This window comes from Lagenorhynchus albirostris, chromosome 12, assembly GCF_949774975.1.
Source record: "Lagenorhynchus albirostris chromosome 12, mLagAlb1.1, whole genome shotgun sequence".
In the NCBI taxonomy this organism is placed as follows: domain Eukaryota; kingdom Metazoa; phylum Chordata; class Mammalia; order Artiodactyla; family Delphinidae; genus Lagenorhynchus; species Lagenorhynchus albirostris.
Window position 1 is genome coordinate 30,613,990 of NC_083106.1, and position 17,464 is coordinate 30,631,453.

At 37.5% G+C, this 17,464-nt stretch overlaps 1 protein-coding gene across 1 annotated transcript in view; it reads right to left on the reverse strand.

Annotated features, from left to right (window-relative positions):
* ENPP3 (ectonucleotide pyrophosphatase/phosphodiesterase 3) overlaps nucleotides 1-17,464 on the reverse strand; it is a 63,197-nt gene that overhangs the window by 14,080 nt on the left and 31,653 nt on the right. The window contains exons 15-20 of the mRNA XM_060167608.1: nucleotides 16,784-16,911; nucleotides 10,899-10,965; nucleotides 8,822-8,909; nucleotides 7,314-7,492; nucleotides 5,555-5,606; nucleotides 3,800-3,954 (exon numbers count right to left, since the gene is read on the reverse strand). Of these exons, the coding sequence (XP_060023591.1) occupies nucleotides 3,800-3,954; nucleotides 5,555-5,606; nucleotides 7,314-7,492; nucleotides 8,822-8,909; nucleotides 10,899-10,965; nucleotides 16,784-16,911 (669 nt within the window). The remainder of the gene's footprint in view (nucleotides 1-3,799; nucleotides 3,955-5,554; nucleotides 5,607-7,313; nucleotides 7,493-8,821; nucleotides 8,910-10,898; nucleotides 10,966-16,783; nucleotides 16,912-17,464) is intronic.

A 17,464-nucleotide genomic window follows, 5' to 3' on the forward strand; every position in this document is an offset into this window, starting at 1 on the left:
GAGATGATGCAAAGTGGGAGAACTAGGGAGACTGACAGCCGACCCAGTCAGCCCTATAGACACCCAGAATATTGTGAGTTGATGTTTCCTACCACACACCTTACCATTTTACTTCAAGAAATATATAATATATGAATGCAGCCATTGATGCATTTTCCACAATATAAGGAAAGTGAAATGCCTATATTCAATAGTTAAAATCATAAAAATCTTAAGGAGGGAAGTTTATTGTAATTTTAATGTGCCTGCAGCTATGGAAGTTGTGCTCTAACAATTCAGTTGGGCAAAATGTTTACTATTTTCTCAAAGTGGCATAGACTTTGGGTTGGGAGAAAAGGACCAGGATGTATTTAGTCAGAAAGTACTAAAAAAAAGTTACACGTTTTCTGCTAACTGAAAATCTTAGATGTGTTTCTTATATATCAAACTTGAACCCCCAAATATAAATACATCAAGACTGGGAAAGACAGGATATGGCCTACTTTATAAAGGTGAGATCATGCAGTAGGCAGCTCTCTAGAAGGATGGAGGGGAGGTATAGTCACATCATTTCTGAATCTTGGGCTCTTGAGAAAAGGCATAGTGAACTACCACCTTACTACCCCACCACTCCCCTACAGACACACACACACACACACACACACACACACACACACACACACACACTCACAAATAGTTTCATCCTTCCATCTGTTCAGAGTTCCTTAGAGTTTTTTAAGCCAGGGGATAGAAAGTCAGGAAAACAATAAATAGAATTCAGACACTCAGATGAAATCTGAACCCTAGCTCTCAAAATTCTTCGAGGGAAGTAGATGATAAGCACAGACAGGAAAGTGAGATACTTTCATTTCTAGTCTGGTATGGAGACAAAATAGAACTTAAACAAGAGATAAAACTATTTTTATTGAAGTTATATAGACTCTCCTTATCTGTAGACTGAATGTCAAAGCTAAAACATATTTATTTGAAGATTGGATAATTGTGATCTTGCCTTATGGTAAGGATAATTATACACGTTTAAATTATTTTTCTGGTTGTGATTTTTTTTCTATAGGGAAAAATATTTCTTATAGTGCAAAAAACAAACCTTTTGCAATACACAATAATGTCCCTAGTTTTTAAAGACTCACAAAACACATTTGGGTCATAATTTACAATATCAGTGCTAACAAGCTTTAGAAACAAAAAAGACTTTGTAAAAATTTAGTTATGGGAGATTTTTCAAAGTGTACTAGATTTTCTTCTCTGAAAAAGCCCTTCAACTTCATATTCAATTTCTGAATTAGATATGCTAAATAATTGTAATTCTTGCTATTATTTTTAATTTTCCACCTAACAACATAAAAAACAATTCTCATCTTCCTACTGAGGAGGGCCAGAAGCAAAACCCTTATACAGTCTGATCAACCTTAATGGTTTTGAAGCAATTGCTGTAGGACCGTGATTTCAAATCACAGCTACTTCCCCCAAACTCTTCTGAGATAATAACAACAACAACAATTAGAAAACCCACCAAAACCACAAAAAAACAAAAGTTCCATAAAACTTAAAGACACAAGCCAATTGGATCCATGCTCCAAAAAGTGCTTATGTAAAGTCTGACTTTTCAGACACAGAGATGATTTATAACATTTCTATGTGAATCTCAAAACATCCTTGTATGTAATTTTCTTGAACCACGACATACTAACAGAGCAATTTCTGAATTAGAAAGCAGAAAATTGCTAGAATTCCATCCTCTCACATGGAAGGAGAAATACACAAGTAGTTCTGTGGGATCCTGAAAGGACAGGAACTTTGGGTAACAAAGAAGCTAGTTTTAAAACAATAACAAAAAAAGAATTGTACTAAACTCTTAGTCTGAGACCACTTGAAATCTCTCTGCCTTTGGTTTCCGTTAAAGCTCATATAAATTCAGGAATGCAAGACAGCAGGGGAAAGTATTAAACACATAAACATTCCCCTTAACTCCACATAATCCCTGGTACCTGGACTTTTCAAAATAGAGAATTGAATAATAAAACTGGCCTTGAATATACTGCCCCTCTCAAAATCAAAAACAAAATAGAAATTATTTTAAGGAATAAATAACTTCATATTATTGTTTCATAGTACGCTTCATAGCATGTTGAAGAAAATCACAGACAACTGAACACTGTGCATATTAAGAAAGTGCTGTTGCCATTAACCATACATATGAACTCAGGTAACTTTGTAAAATATTTGCTCACGTTGGAAAACAACATTAGTGCTCTCCTACCACTGACCACAATTAAACCATTGTCAGCGGGAGAGTTGACTTTCAGAACACATAAAGCCATAATTAGTAGTGGCAAAATATGCTTATTCCAGAAATCTTGAATTGGAACAAGAAGAGTAAATAAACTGGATACAACCAATCATTTCCTTTCCATAAAAAGAGATGGAAGATCTGTACCCTTAACAAGAACAGTAATAGGTAGGGGTTTGTCATCAGAATCTTTGTATATAAAATACTAAGATTTTTCTCTACAAAAACAGCTTCCTGATTATTTATTTACCCTTCTGGTTGGAAGTACTGCTTCATCTTTAGTTCTTTAAAAATAATGGTTGGGATTAATTTATCTGATGCATTCACTCAATAACCATTTACTGGGCAGCGGTACTGTGCCGGGGAATATGTTAAATAAAACCATTCCTGCCATGAAGGAGTGTTTGCGCTGATTTTTGGCAGACTTTGATTTTTGCTTTAATTTACATTTCCCTGATTGCTAATAAGTTTCATATCCTTTGGTTCATATCCTTTGCCCATTTATTAACTAAGATGCTTGCCATTCTCTTGTTTATTGGTAGAAATTTACTAGCCATTCCGGATCCTAATTAGTATTCTGTATACTCATCACTTGTTTCTTACGTGCAGTGCAAATATATTGTCCCAGCCATAAGTTCATTTTTTTGGTCACACATTAATGTTAATGTAGTAAATTAATCAGTTTCCTCTATGTAATTTTTGTTTTTGTTGTTGTTCTGTGTGCTAAGAAATCCTTCTCTATCCTGAGGTCATAAAAATATACACAAAGGAAAGTATGGATTTGCTGTTCACATTTAGGTCTATAAATTCACCATCAATTTAATTTTGTATGTGGTGTGAAGTAGGGATCTAATATTTCTTTTTCTTACGGTAGCCAATTGTCCCGGTGACATTAATTGAAAAGGAGTTTGCCAGATAGTGAAAGAGGTAAGAGGATTTAAACAATTGGATTCTCAACCTCAATCTGCAGAGACCTGTAACATAGGACACCTATACATGTAAGTCTAGCCTGGCTTCTTAGAGTACTAGATCCTTTAGGGAAGGATTACCTCCTATTCACATTGTGTTTACTGTACCTACCATGGTACACAGCAGATAGTATAATATTTTAAAGTAATCAACTAAATAACAAAACCCTTTATAACTTAGTTACCATCACCTTTTAGGTGCACCCACCATATACTTGGGAAATACCAATGAAATGTGTGCCTCTGTACTTCCTGTTGCTTCTCTTTGAAATCTTCTTTTCTACCTGCCATACCAATTAACCAATTGGCCTGTAAACACTCTGCTTTCTCCAGGCAAAACACAATGTATTCCTCTTTTGCACCCATGTAGCACCTACAAGTACCTGTAAGTAAAACCTGGGACGTTGTCTTATGAATACAAGCCACAGGTCCATTGAGCTCCCTTTGGGATCTCTACTGCAAATCAAAATTCAACTTTTAGTATAGTAAAGAACTACAATTTCTTTCCAGCCTATGTGAATCAATGGACACAGGAACTTACCGGTTTAGGGACTGTATATGAACTCCAAAGGGGCATCCTGCTAGTTTTGTCAAATCCACTGACATATTCCCTGTGATAAAGAAGACAGAGTTCCTTGTTCTTCTGTATAACCCTGGGCCTTCCAAATGGCAAATTTAGTTTCTCTGTTGTTTTTACTAAAATAAAAATAATATAAAATAAAAATGTTGGTGAAAATTAGCAAATGTTTCTATGTATAGTAACTACCCATCTCTGATGGATTATTATTTTCCAGGTACTCTGATAACTATTTTACATATGTAACCTCTTTTAAGTCTTACAACAACCCTATGAGGTAGGTGTTATTATTCCATTCTATAAATTATAAAACTAAGGCTTAGATAAATTACTTAGCTAAACAGCTAACAGTTCACAAGACATATCCGAAGAGATAAAACTTTAAAATCAAAAGCACATACTTTATAACAAAGATGACTTACTTTCGTAATTGTCCTAGGAAAGAAATTGGAATTTTATTAAAAGTATGCCTACTGTATTTATTCATTTTTAATTATCTGCCATTAGTCTAAATTCCACCAATTACTGATGGTTAAAAAATGTGCAGGGTATTCATGCCATGGAATAACACTCAGTAGATTATAAGAAGATTGTCAAAACAGCCAACGTATTTACTGAACTGTTACTGTGTGCCAGGCACCATTCTAAGTACACACGTATGTTAACTCATTTAGTCTTCATAACAACTCTAAAAGTAGGTATTTCCATTTTACAATGACGAAACAGGCCTAGAGAGCTCAATACAAGAATACTTGAAAGATAACAGGTTGATTGTAGTTAATAACACAGTATTGCACATTTGAAAGTCACTAAGAGAGTAAATCTTAAAAATCCTCATCACAAGAAAAAAAAAGTTTTTGTAACTATGTATGGGGACAGATGTTAACTAGACTTATTGTGGTGGTCATTCTGCAATATATACAAATATTGAATCATTATATTGTACACTTGAAACTAATAAAATGTTATACGTCAATTATACTTCAGTTAAAAAATTTTTAAAGTAAAAAATAAAAGGGATAACAGGTAATAATCATATTGCTCCTGGGCAGACACTGTTCTACATTCTTTCCATGGGTTAGCTCTTTTTTTTAATTTTTACTTTATGTCAGAGCATAGTTGATTAACAATGTTGTGTTAGTTTCAGGTGTGCAGCAAAGCGATTCAGTTATACATATATTCATGCATTTATTCTTTTTCAAATTCTTTTCCCATTTAGGTTATTACAGAATATTGAGTAGCATTCCCTGTGCTATACAGTAGGTTCTCGTTGGTTATCTATTTTAAATATAGCCGTGTGTACATGTCAAGGATTAACTCTTTCAATCTTTTCAACTACGTGAGGTGAGTACCATTATTATGGAAGAGACTGAGGCACAGAGAGGTTAAGTAATTTGGCCCAGGTTACACAGAGGGGAAGAAGTAGACATAGGACTTAAACCCAGGCAGTTTGTCTCTTCACATCTAAAAAAGTGAATAGGGAACTGTAGTCAACGCACCACCATTTCAAGGAATTGTTGAGTGCTTGAGACCATCATAACTATTCCATGCTGCTACTGTTGTTATTAGACCTGGGGCATTTTTCCCTCTTATATATTGGCAAGAAAATCTTTATGTTCAAAAGAACCTGTAAGCTTATTTTGGAGAACCTCCAAAAGGCAATATGGCATTCTGTTAGGTCTAAACATCGAAGACTTAACGTGCTTTCTATTGACCTACTTTCAGCTTGGGTGAGATTTAGCATTTGATTCACGCGGTCAAGGTCAGCACTCTGCAAGATAACGTGGGAGATGGGGAGAAAGTGAATCATAGTAACAACACATGTTTTAAAAGGTGATCAAGATTATTTCTGCAGTAGTCACATGAATGTTTTACTACAGAACAAAAAAGCCAGACTAACTTGAGTTTAAATTCCAGTTCTGCCACTACCTCAGAAATATAGAGACATTGCTACTCCCAGGAATACATTTTTTGTGTGGGAGTCTGCAAAGATGTAATTGATAATGGGGCAGATCATTCTGACCGTAGCTGGAATCAATTACTAAGCTGGGATGACAACATCCCAGGGTTTCTCAAGCTTTTATACACACACACACACACACACACACACACACACACACACACACACACACGAAACTCCCTTGAGAGTCTTGCTAAAATGTACATTCTGATTCAGTGTGAGCCCAAGCTCAGGGGGGCCTGAGATTCTGCATCTCCAATGAGCTTGCAAGTGATGCAGATGCTGATCCTGGGACCACACTGAGCAGGAAGGGACCTTCCTTACAAAGAAGAACTTGGGGTTTGCAGTCACATAGACCGAGCTTCTGTGACACTGGACAATTTACCTAACTTTTCGGAGCCCTCTTTATCTCTAAAGTGGGGAAGAAAACACCCATTTTATAATATTTATTATTATTACTTTAAATAGTGGTTCCATTGAGGTTATCTGGAGCAGTAGGAAACCCACACATTTACTCTGATTTTCAGGATGGATTTGATTTTTACTGGGAAGTTTAGACTTTTGCCCCTTTAAATCTTTTTTGGTTGGTAATTTACTTATGCATTTATTTCTGTGATATGATGTTCTTTTGAGGATCAGAGAATGGAAAGCCTTCCCTGACCCCTGGCTCTAAGAAACAATTCTTACCTGAGGCAGCTGGTGTTTATTTAGCTTTACAGCCACCCTCGGGACTTGGCATCAAATGCACCTCGACATTAGCTTTAGCTTGATGGAGTCCCGATAGTGGGCTCCAATTCCATTCCGATATCCCAGCCCCACCCATGTGCTTTAATTCTCACAGCGGGGCTTGGTCCTTGCATTCTGAGCTCCTGTTCTGATTGCTTGCCTTTGGGAGACCCCTCTTAGCACTGGAATCTCACCTGGTTGAGAGTCTCCTGGGATCTGAAATCCTGATGCTGAACTCAGCTGGGCATCTGATCCACTAAAAAGACCTTCCCAATGCTGACTGTCTGTCGGGCAGCCTCCAAGCGTCCTCTCATCAAAGGGTTCTTCACTACTACCCAGAAGAATACCTCCCACTTTAAATGCTAGGCTTCCTGCTGAGCAGACTCCGCAGCACCTACCCTAGTGGGTGTGTCAGATGCCAGATCTCAGTCCCTGCCCCCGCGGGCTATTTCTGCTCTGAAATAACCGAGTATGACCATCTGATTCTTAAGCTGTAAGAAAGATGGTTTATGAGGGAAATCAAAGAGAGCCCCAGGATTCCACTGTTTTGAACGATTACGGACAGTTAGCTCACCGTGGATTAACAATTGCCAAGTAGTGCTTTCCAGCTTACAAAACATATTCACATACTTAATCTTACAATGTACCTCTCGTTTCCAGATAAGGTTCAGAGAAACCACATATTCTCTTAGTAAATATCTGAGCTAGAACACAAACCTGGTTGTTAGCTACTCTGGTTATAGGTGAGTTTGCCCCTTTACATTCTTATGGATACATGAAGTTATTACTTACACTTTGTAGCTCCGGGCATGAACATCCCAGAGTATCTGTGGGCACTGGAACAGTAAAGCCACAAACAGAAAACTTTGACACTTCTTCTGCATGAGATGGTTCATAAAAAGGCACCTTCAGAAGATAGTTTAAACTACCATGGGTACCATTGTTTGGTGCTGGTTGAATGTGTAGAAGATCTGTTTAAAAATTAAATTCAAAGTAGTTTTAAATTAGAAGGCAACAACATCTATGCAGAAGATGGGAGAAAACAAACACTTAGTGTTCACTTCCTTTAATAAATTCTGCTGCATACACCATTCAGTTTAGCAGCTTCCCCCTCCCCTCCCAATTTCCATACCTAGTCTTTCTAGAAAATAGGAACAGTTGCTATAAATGAGCCACAGGAATGTTTATGAACTGTTTCTGTTCCTCCGGAGAAAAGCATCTCTGCTTAAATGATCACTTTGTGCCTTAAGTATATCATGGTTTTCTAGCATAAAAAAGCTACACTTTTAGTAAAAACAAGTTTAAAGAACTTAAATAATTTACAATCTTACTTGTAGTATATTTATTTAATTATAGGAAAATACTCTAAGTACAGATACTTTTAAAATATTAAACTAGTGAATTTTGCTTAAAATTTAGAGAACTTTTTATAGTTTTTCCTATAAAAACAGAACATACAAATATTGCACAAACATAACCTTGTAAGTCCCTGCTGAGGACTACCAAAGAGATCTCTCCTAGAACTGCAATCTTAGCTAGTTCTTTTTAAACCTTTCCTGGAAAGGGCCAGTAGCCCTGACCATAAACTCAGGCTTGGGAACAAAGAATTTAAGTTAATGCTACAACACATTATTTTTAAATGGATACTCTTTGGTCTCTAAGTTACATTCAATTACCACAGGCCAGTGGCAAGATGAAGAGTGACAACTGTGAGTGTACTTATGTTCCCAAATTCCTGTAGCTAAAGGTGAAATTGCAACTCAATTCATTGCCTTGCCTAGCTAAATGATGTGTGGTCTGAGGTAAGCACATAGGCAGGAAGGTAGGTTAGATTCCCCAAAACTCTAATTCTTTACTGTTTTTTAACATTGAGTGTAATGTGTCGATCCAAATAGGACTTTTTTACCATCCTTTTATTCCAGAAGCTTTCTCTCTGTAATTACAAGAAAATACTTCTGTTTTTTGCTGTGTTATCCCTGCTCTGAAAAGTTGGAAGTGTAGTTTTATTTATCTAAGTTCTATTAAATTAAATTTTCATGTAGTAACTAACAGAAAAGTTGGTCTCCCAGGGTCTAATGTTTATCATTACTAAAACAAAACAAAATGAAAAGAACTCACATTGACCACTAAATAATTCTGAATAGTAAATAGTAAATAATTCTTCTACCTCATCTTTTCTACTTTCCGTCTCCTTAGGACAGAGCATCTACTTCTGGGATTCAACTTATCACCAGCTTCAAAATTCATATTTTTAAAACTCAATTCATATATGATTGTTGAAGTTATATAGGTATACTTACCGCACATTAGGTTATAGATTTCAATATTGTCAAATGGCTCAACTTCAGTCTGCTGTTTAAAACTGGGTCCATGTGCCAGAAAGATAGCCTAGGCAGTAATAGTCCACCTGTTACTAGATGCCATGCAATCTCAAAAACAGATGTTGGAAGAGACACAATTTTCTTTTTCTAACAGCTCTTCTATTTGTATCTTAAGCCTCTTTAAGAATTCCTTTCCAGATTTTTTTTTAACAGTATGATTTTTTTTATTATTGAAGTACATTTGCTGTACAATATTATAGGTTACAGGTGTGCAATATAGTGATTCACAATTTTTAAATGCTCCATTTATAGTTATCGTAAAATATTGGCTGCTTTCCAGCTTCGAAAATGATTTTTGCAACGTTTCCACCTGAGATGTTGTACCAAGTCCAATCAAATATAATCCATACTGTGTTTACTTCTAAATCCACCTGCTTCCATAGCACCTCCTATGTCAACAGACTAGGAGAATACAAGCAACACTGGATAACCGATGCCCGCACAATTCTACAACATCTGGACAACAGAAATTAGACATTCATCATACAACATCATATGTTCTTTTTATACTCCTTTCTTATCATTGTTCACATATGTTACTACTAAATGACAAAAAATATTGACATTTCTAAGCATTAAATATTTTTGCACAACTTATACTTGCTCACTGATTTCTCAAAGACATCTACCATTTACTTTTAGGATGAAGAGACCTAAATATTTTTATTTATGTTTAAATAATTAAAGGTAACCTTATATTATTTATAACAGATCTAATTTGTTTTAGATTCTAAATATCTAGAAGAACAGTATCAAACACGGATAGGCAATTCTTTTCAGGCTACAGGAATATAAATATACACATATATATTTTCCCAAGATAATCAGCAAAGAATTGGAGGCATAGGTTTTTCTTGCAGTAATTAACTCAATTATCAAATAGTACCCTAATTAATAGAGAAGGATGCTGTCTCCAGAAACTTCTCAAGTATTTACAAAGAGATATAATTCATCATGACAATGTTAAGAGGCAGTATATTCATATAGAGCCTAACACATTTTTCTTTCTTTGGAAAGGGGCATGTGTGTGTGTGTGTGTGTGTGTGTGTGTGTGTGTGTGTGTGTGTGACAAATGGAACTAGGTAAGACAATCAGGTTGCAAAATCATGAAGCTTTACTGAGGGGGGAATATTGGCTACACTTTACTCATGGGCTCTTTCAAATAGTTTCCTTCCTGGGCTCCAAGGGCAGCACACTCTCCTGGTTTTCTTCTTCCCTCACTGGCTCTACCCCCAGGTCTCTTTGCTAGTAACTCTTTGTCTCCCAATCTCTTCAAGGAAAAGTGCTTAAGGCTCAGTACTTGCTCTTCTTCTCCACCTACGCTCAATCCCTGAGAATGTTATCTAGTCACATATCTTCAAAATAATTTATATACCCAAAACTCAATTTTTCTATCCCTTTAGGTAGACTCTCTAATTGCCTATATGTAACATCTCCACTTGCATGCCTAATAAATACCTTGAATTTAACATATCAAACTAACTCTCCCTCTTTCCTCTCCAATCAGCGGCAGCCATGGTCTAATATCCTAACAGCCTAACAAAAGTTCTCTCACCTCCAACATATCAGACACGTTCCCATCTTAGGCCCTTGACACTGGCTGTTTCTTCTGCCTTGGACACCTGTCCCCTGAATACTTGAAAGGTTAATTCTTGCACCTTCTTCAAGTCTCTGCTCAGCCGTCATCTCAATGAATCTTACCATCTCCATCTTAGTTAAAGTTGCACCCTGCCCCCATGTCACCCCAAAACACCCCCAATTTCCACCTACTCTGCTTTACTTTTTCTTTATTTCCCGTAGCACTTATCTCCTAACATACCAGCCATACATTGCTCTGTTATGTCAATTGGCTATATCCACCTGTTAGAATGAAAACTTCATGAGGGCAGGGGTCTTTATCTGTGTTGTTCACAAGGGTATTCGAGAGTCCTGAACATTGTCCATCACAAAGTAGGTGCTCAATAAATATTTGTTTAAAAAAAAAGCAGTAAGTTACCTCCATGCTCTTAAACTCATTGTTATAACCATGGTTGCCTCCTCCACAGGATGAAAATTCTTTAGTCCTATAAAGAAATAATATTATTACACTCTGATGAATCTATTAATATGAGACCTTATTGCAAACTGAGCTTTAGTGGATTTTGATGTAGTCTCTCCTTTTATATAAGTAAAATTTTCTGTCAACAACAGCATAAATATATTTATTTTCGTGCTCAAATTCAGAGCCACAGAGGAACAAAGAGTGGTAGGAGAGAAGGAAGGAGAATTCCAGCATCTATAAATAGAATTCAAAGTATTTGGCTTTTAAATATTAAGAGAAGGATATACAAAGGCACTGATTTTTAAAAACTTTGTCTTCGGGCTTACCTGTACATTTACACATCCATGTCTGTGTGATTAAGAGTAGTTTGATTAATATATTATGTTAAGCGTTTCAGTGCTTTAAAAATAAATCTTTGGAACTGGGAAAAAATATCAATTCCTATTTTAGGTCAGAGATATCTAGGGAAATAATATGAAAATATGAATAGCGAATACTCAGGGCAAGTTAATTATAATACTTGGGAAGGAAAAGCCAGTATATTCTGTAAAGTCAGAGTTTAGTTTTAACTTTTGGGATTTTCTTCCATAGGTTGTTGTTCTATTACTTGAAAGACTTTTCAAATTTAATTCATTTGTATTTTGCCTACATTTTCACATTTTAGTCTTTGAATTGAGCAGTATTAGCAATTTTATATGTAGTTAGTTTTTATACTTGAAAACAAAATAGTGATAAAGGAACCTAGATTTTTTTAAAGCAATAATGTTATACAGGTTCAAATTAGGCCCCTAAAGGGAAAATGACTAATATTTCCAAATGTTGGCCTTAAAAAATATCTCTCATTTGTTTCCCCAATGCCCAGCTCCCAAGCCCTGGGCAAATACACACACACACACACACACACACTCACACACACACAGGCACAGTTTTTGTTTTTTACATTGTAACCTTAATTGAGAGCAGGACTTTAGTGTCTTAAAAAATCAACTTTTGGGCTTCCCTGGTGGCGCAGTGGTTGAGAGTCCGCCTGCCGATGCAGGGGACGCGGCTTCGTGCCCCGGTCCGGGAAGATCCCACATGTCGCGGAGCAGCTGGGCCCGTGAGCCATGGCCGCTGAGCCTGCGCGTCCGGCGCCTGTGCTCCGCAACGGGAGAGGCCACAACAGTGAGAGGCCCGCGTACCACAAAAAAAAAAAAAAAAAAAAAAAATCAACTTTTAAAAAATTCATAACTGATTCTCACTCAGGTTAAATAAAAAAATAAAAATAAATCACAAAATAAAAAATAAATCACAAAACTCACAAGGCCACACTCAACTCTACCCAATAGAGGGAAGAAAGGAGAAACTAAGTACCACCTAGAATGGGGAAAGCAAGAGTAGTCCTTTCAACAGGGGGTTTAAGTTCAGTTACTCTGAGGTGCCAGTTCATGTCATCTTAGTTAATGCCAATAAAATGGATGGTAAGAGGTAAAACTTGTTCTAAAAGATATTTTATACTTATTCCATATATATTTGGTTCCCCAAGATTACTGGAGCTATTTGATTGAGTATAATTAAGTTTTAAATTCTGTGTGGGAAGCTAGAGTATTCATTAATGAGAGAAAGGAAAGGTCTTTTGAACTAAGCCATAGGTAAAATTCTCTAAAATTGATCCTTTATCTTTCTGTTTTCAGATAAATCTAGTTTTTGTTGGTTTGTTTTTATATTTCCAATCCCTAACCCATCTTCATTAGAAAACTTTAGTATTACAAAAACATATTTGGAAGCAAAAGATAAAAATATTGTTAGAAAAACCTCTCTTTTTTATTGCTTTCCAAGTGAAAACTTTAGAAGTCTGCTTTTCTAATTGCTCACATTCAAGCTTTCCAACCATTAATTTGCCTCTGGAAATTACATATGGAAAAATGGAAGCTGGCAATTGGAAAAGATGAGTTGATTTTATCTTTCATAATTTAGCTCAACTTCCAAGTACTATCTAAAATCTTTTGGAACAAATCTCTTTTATCTTCTCCATGTCTAATTAATAAAGTCAAAATTAAGGCCCCGTTCCTCTGCCACAGCTGGGACATGACACACACGGGCAATGAGCAAGTCTTCTCTCCTGATACCCAGTTAGGTGCCAAGTCCTATCTTTCTCTGTCGTACCTGTCACATTTCCCTCGCTTTCCTCTACTGCCACCATTCTAAGCTAGATCTGACCTGAATTGGTTATCCTGACTCTGAACTCCAAAATCTTCCCACATAACTCGTACACATACACACACCCCTAATTGTATTTAACCCTATATGTCCCTGCTGGAAATGGAAACATATATTTTAATGAGTACAAATGGAAGACAGAATATAATGAACTGGTACTATTCTGGAAAATCTGGGTCATAAGTTCACCATACTTTTCCAAAAGTGTGCTGACTAGTTTTACCATCCCCTACAGCTCCACAGCCTCTCTTGGGGCTGTCATCACGCTGAAGACTGGGTCACAACACATCTTTCTAACTGGCCTCCCTGCCACTTGCTTGACCATCCTCCTCCATATGGCAGCTGGAGTGAGCTCTCAGAAATGCAAATCCAATATATTCACCTCCAGCCACCTTGTATCTCCCAGTGGTCTCCTACTCTTTTCACAAAGTCACACTCTTTAGTCCTGACAGATAAGGTCCTTCATGCAGGAGGACCTGAATGAAGGCAGCTTCATTCACTAAGTGCTCTAGCAAAACGGAACTACTTGCAATTCATGGAATCTAGTCCCTCTGCCTGGAAACCTGACCCTCTGTTTCTACCTTTCCTTGCCCCAGAGCTGCTACTGACTTAAAAAAATAAAAAGGGACTTCCCTGGTAGCGCAGTGGTTAAGAATCCGCCTGCCAATGCAGGAGACACGGGTTCGAACCCTGGTCCGGGAAGATCCCACATGCCGCGGAGCAAATAAACCTGTGTGCCACAACTACTGAGCCTGCACTCTAGAGTCCGCGAGCCACAGCTACTGAGCCTGTGTGCCACAACTACTAAGGCTGTGCTCTAGAGCCCGCGAGCCACAACTGCTGAGCCTGTGTGCCACAACTACTGAAGCCCGTGTGCCTAGAGCCCATGCTCCGCAGCAAGAGAAGCCACTGCAATGAGAAGCCTGCACACCGCAATGAAGAGCAGCCCCCACTCGCCACAACTAGAGAAAGTCCACACGCAGCAACAAAGACCCAATGCAACCAAAAATAAATACAAAAAAATAATTTAAAAAAAAAGGTGCTCCACTGCTCTGAGCAGAGAAAGAAGCAAATCTGAGAAGACACAGCCTGGCAGTGCTCAAGGTGTGGCAAGCAGAGGGGTGCCTTCCAGTAAGGAAAAGGCGTCCTTCTCCTCTGCAGACACAGCCTGTCCAGGCTTGGTGAGCTGAACAAGGGTTAGATTCCCGCTCCCACTCGTCTCCTTGGTTGAGTACCTCTGTACAATGCACAGACCAGACAACTGCACAGGGAGACCCACTTATGTGACAGCATTTAGCCTAACCCATCCTGAGCCTTCAAAACCCAGAGCAGGAATCACACCTATGAGGAAGCGTTCTCTGACATTCTCTGGCATCCACACCTGGGGTGTGAAATCACTCTTTGTTTCCTCGTGCCTTGTACTTGATCCCAGTGCAACAGTTGTTACACCTGATTATAACTGTTGTCATCCTCCCTCCCTGGGTGAAGATCCTTCGGGTGGGGACTGTGCCTATCTCCATTTCTTAGAAACGTGCCTGGACAAACCGATGATTTGTCAGTTTCCAGTAATAACATAAAAAGCTATTATTCATGTTATCTAAAAGGGAACTTTAACATTACTTCAACTAGTTTCAAATAATTGGGTTTCCCCAAATTAGTAAAATCTAACACATTTTATAGAGGGCAAAATAAGGAGGAAAATAGATTACACTAAATTTGCTATAATTTGAAAAGGTAATCTAGTTATCAAATATTGAACATTATAACTAAAGATGACATATTTTAACTTAGAAAATAGGTAGCCTGAGACTTATGTGTTAAGGGTTGGAGATAGGATACACCCAGGACTTAATCAGATGAGACTTCCTGTTGCTCTGATTGGGGCTGTAGTCAGCATTTCTTCTGATGTAAGTTAGTTTACGTTGTATATGAATAGCAAGAGAATAGTAAAACCAGGTTCGTCTTGTGTTACAGATGAGACAATTGAAGACCTGAGATATTTATCTGTGCAAGTTCTCACAACAAACTAGGTGCGGAGCCGGGACTTGAACTCTGGGGCTGCTGCTCTATGTACATCTGACTGCTAGCTAGTACATGTACAAAGCTCACAATTTGAGACTGAGTATTAATGTGTGAAACCCAGAGGTATCCTGGTGGCTGGGCTCTCCTTCTATAACCCATAGTCCATGTTGTTGAACTGATGGGCACCTTCTCATTTTGCACCATTGGTCTCCTAACTCCTTTGATCTCATACTCAACAGTAAATATTTGGAGAACTCACTCACATTTATATATTACATACACACACTACTAAAAATCTTATATATTTAACGTTAGTAAAGCTTAATTTATCTCACGTAATTTAATCTTCTTTTAGAGAATGCTGTCCTGACCCACAGGACAGCCTACTAAGCCAAAGGGCTATGAAACTCCAATTCCAAGAAGAAAGGCTAGTGTCATCTAGTGGCCACGTGTTAAACTGCACACTCTGGCCTAGCGGTGCCCTGCTTGGCTTTCCTGTTATCTCAGTGAATAGACCCTAGCAAATCTCCATTTCCTCATCCTGCACACATTTATTATGTTAGAGCCCAACTTCCTCTCTTCCTTTGTCTCCTCTTCCTTTACTAAACATATCTTCTATTTATATCCAATTATGCATATGGAAAAAATACTGGAATAAAATACAAAAATAGGGAATGTGAATTAAACTACCAGATAGTGTGTATTTATTTGTTTACTGGCGTACTATCAGTCTTCTCCATTTGACAAGGAGGGCAGGAATAATTCCTGTATCCCAAATGCCTAGAACAGGGTTTGGTACACACATAGCAAGCATCAATAACATTTTGTTGAGTCAATTAATTAATTGGTTATTTGGGGATAGAATGATTCAGAATGCTTTATATTTTCTCAAAATGGCCTTATATTTTGCAAATGCTCAATGATCAATGTGAATCACAATTATAGCTAGAAAAAAAGAAATGTTACAACTAATTGGTTAGCTTGGCCTTACAGCCATAAGCATGCTCTTTCAGAAAAACCACAAAGATGACAAAGATCTTAAAGAGCTATCTAATCCATTACTCATTACCAGCCTCTGAGACAACTGATGCCATCTTTATATCCTGTCTGCCACCTAAAGGAGACCACAGTGGTCTCAGTGGTTAAGAATGTGCTGGTTCTGATAATCTCTCGACAGTCAGCCTTCTTCCTCATTCTCATCTACATTGTAAAGATTAGTAGGCTAAGACGGGCAACCTCGTAACAGTCATTTCAAATACAGAAGTGCTAGATAGCATATAAAAGGTCAAGAAATTGTCATACTCAGGAAAATTCATGTGATCATAATAGCGGGGTAAGGTCAAGGAAATTTATAATGAAAGATGGCTGTTAAAAGTATTACGAGAGGGCTTCCCTGGTGGCACAGTGGTTGAGAGTCCGTCTGCCGATGCAGGGGATGCGGGTTCGTGCCCCGGTCCGGGAGGATCCCACATGCCGCAGAGCGGCTGGGCCCGTGAGCCATGGCCGCTGAGCCTGCGTGTCCGGAGCCTGTGCTCCGCAATGGGAGAGGCCACAGCAGTGAGAGGCCCGCGTACCGCAAAAAAAAAAGTATTATGAGATAAGTTAATAGGCACACAGACCTCACAGCCTGCCACTGTCGATCCATCAGAAGATGAGCTTTGTCAATTCTCACATTTTTGGCATAGTGTAGGCGTTTTGGCAAATCAGGAGTCAAATAGGGTGTGAAATGCTGATCAGGTTTTCGGCACTGAAAAAGAGGTAAATTATTTCTTCATGACACCTATAAGATATGCAAACTAATTCAACAATTTCATCTCCTAAGATTATTTGTTAAACACTTTTTAAAAGTAAGAGAATTTAAGCCTGGCTAATAAAATAGGAACATTAAACTTATTATGTGTAGTCACATTCTCTAGTTATATTGTTTTTAATTGTGGCAACAATATTTAAGTTCTAATTTAACATATGATGTAAATTATATTGTTTGCTGTCTGAAGTTTTATTCTTGTGTATATACATTAAACCACCATAAATCTCCCCTCCTTTTTTGACAGAGAATAAATATAAGTTTGTATTTAGAGTGGCAATTACAAATTTGGAGTCTAAATTATACATGAAAAGTCTTATATAGACATTAATAAATATGAGTAAAAAATTTTTAAATTAGTTAAATTGCACCAAAAATCCCTTCACAATTGACTCAATTTACCCTTTAAATAACCTACATTTGCTTAATTTTCAAATCAAGTCAATAGTTTTTGAAATCTAGTCCAGTTCTCCCACTTGTGAAAAATTCATGG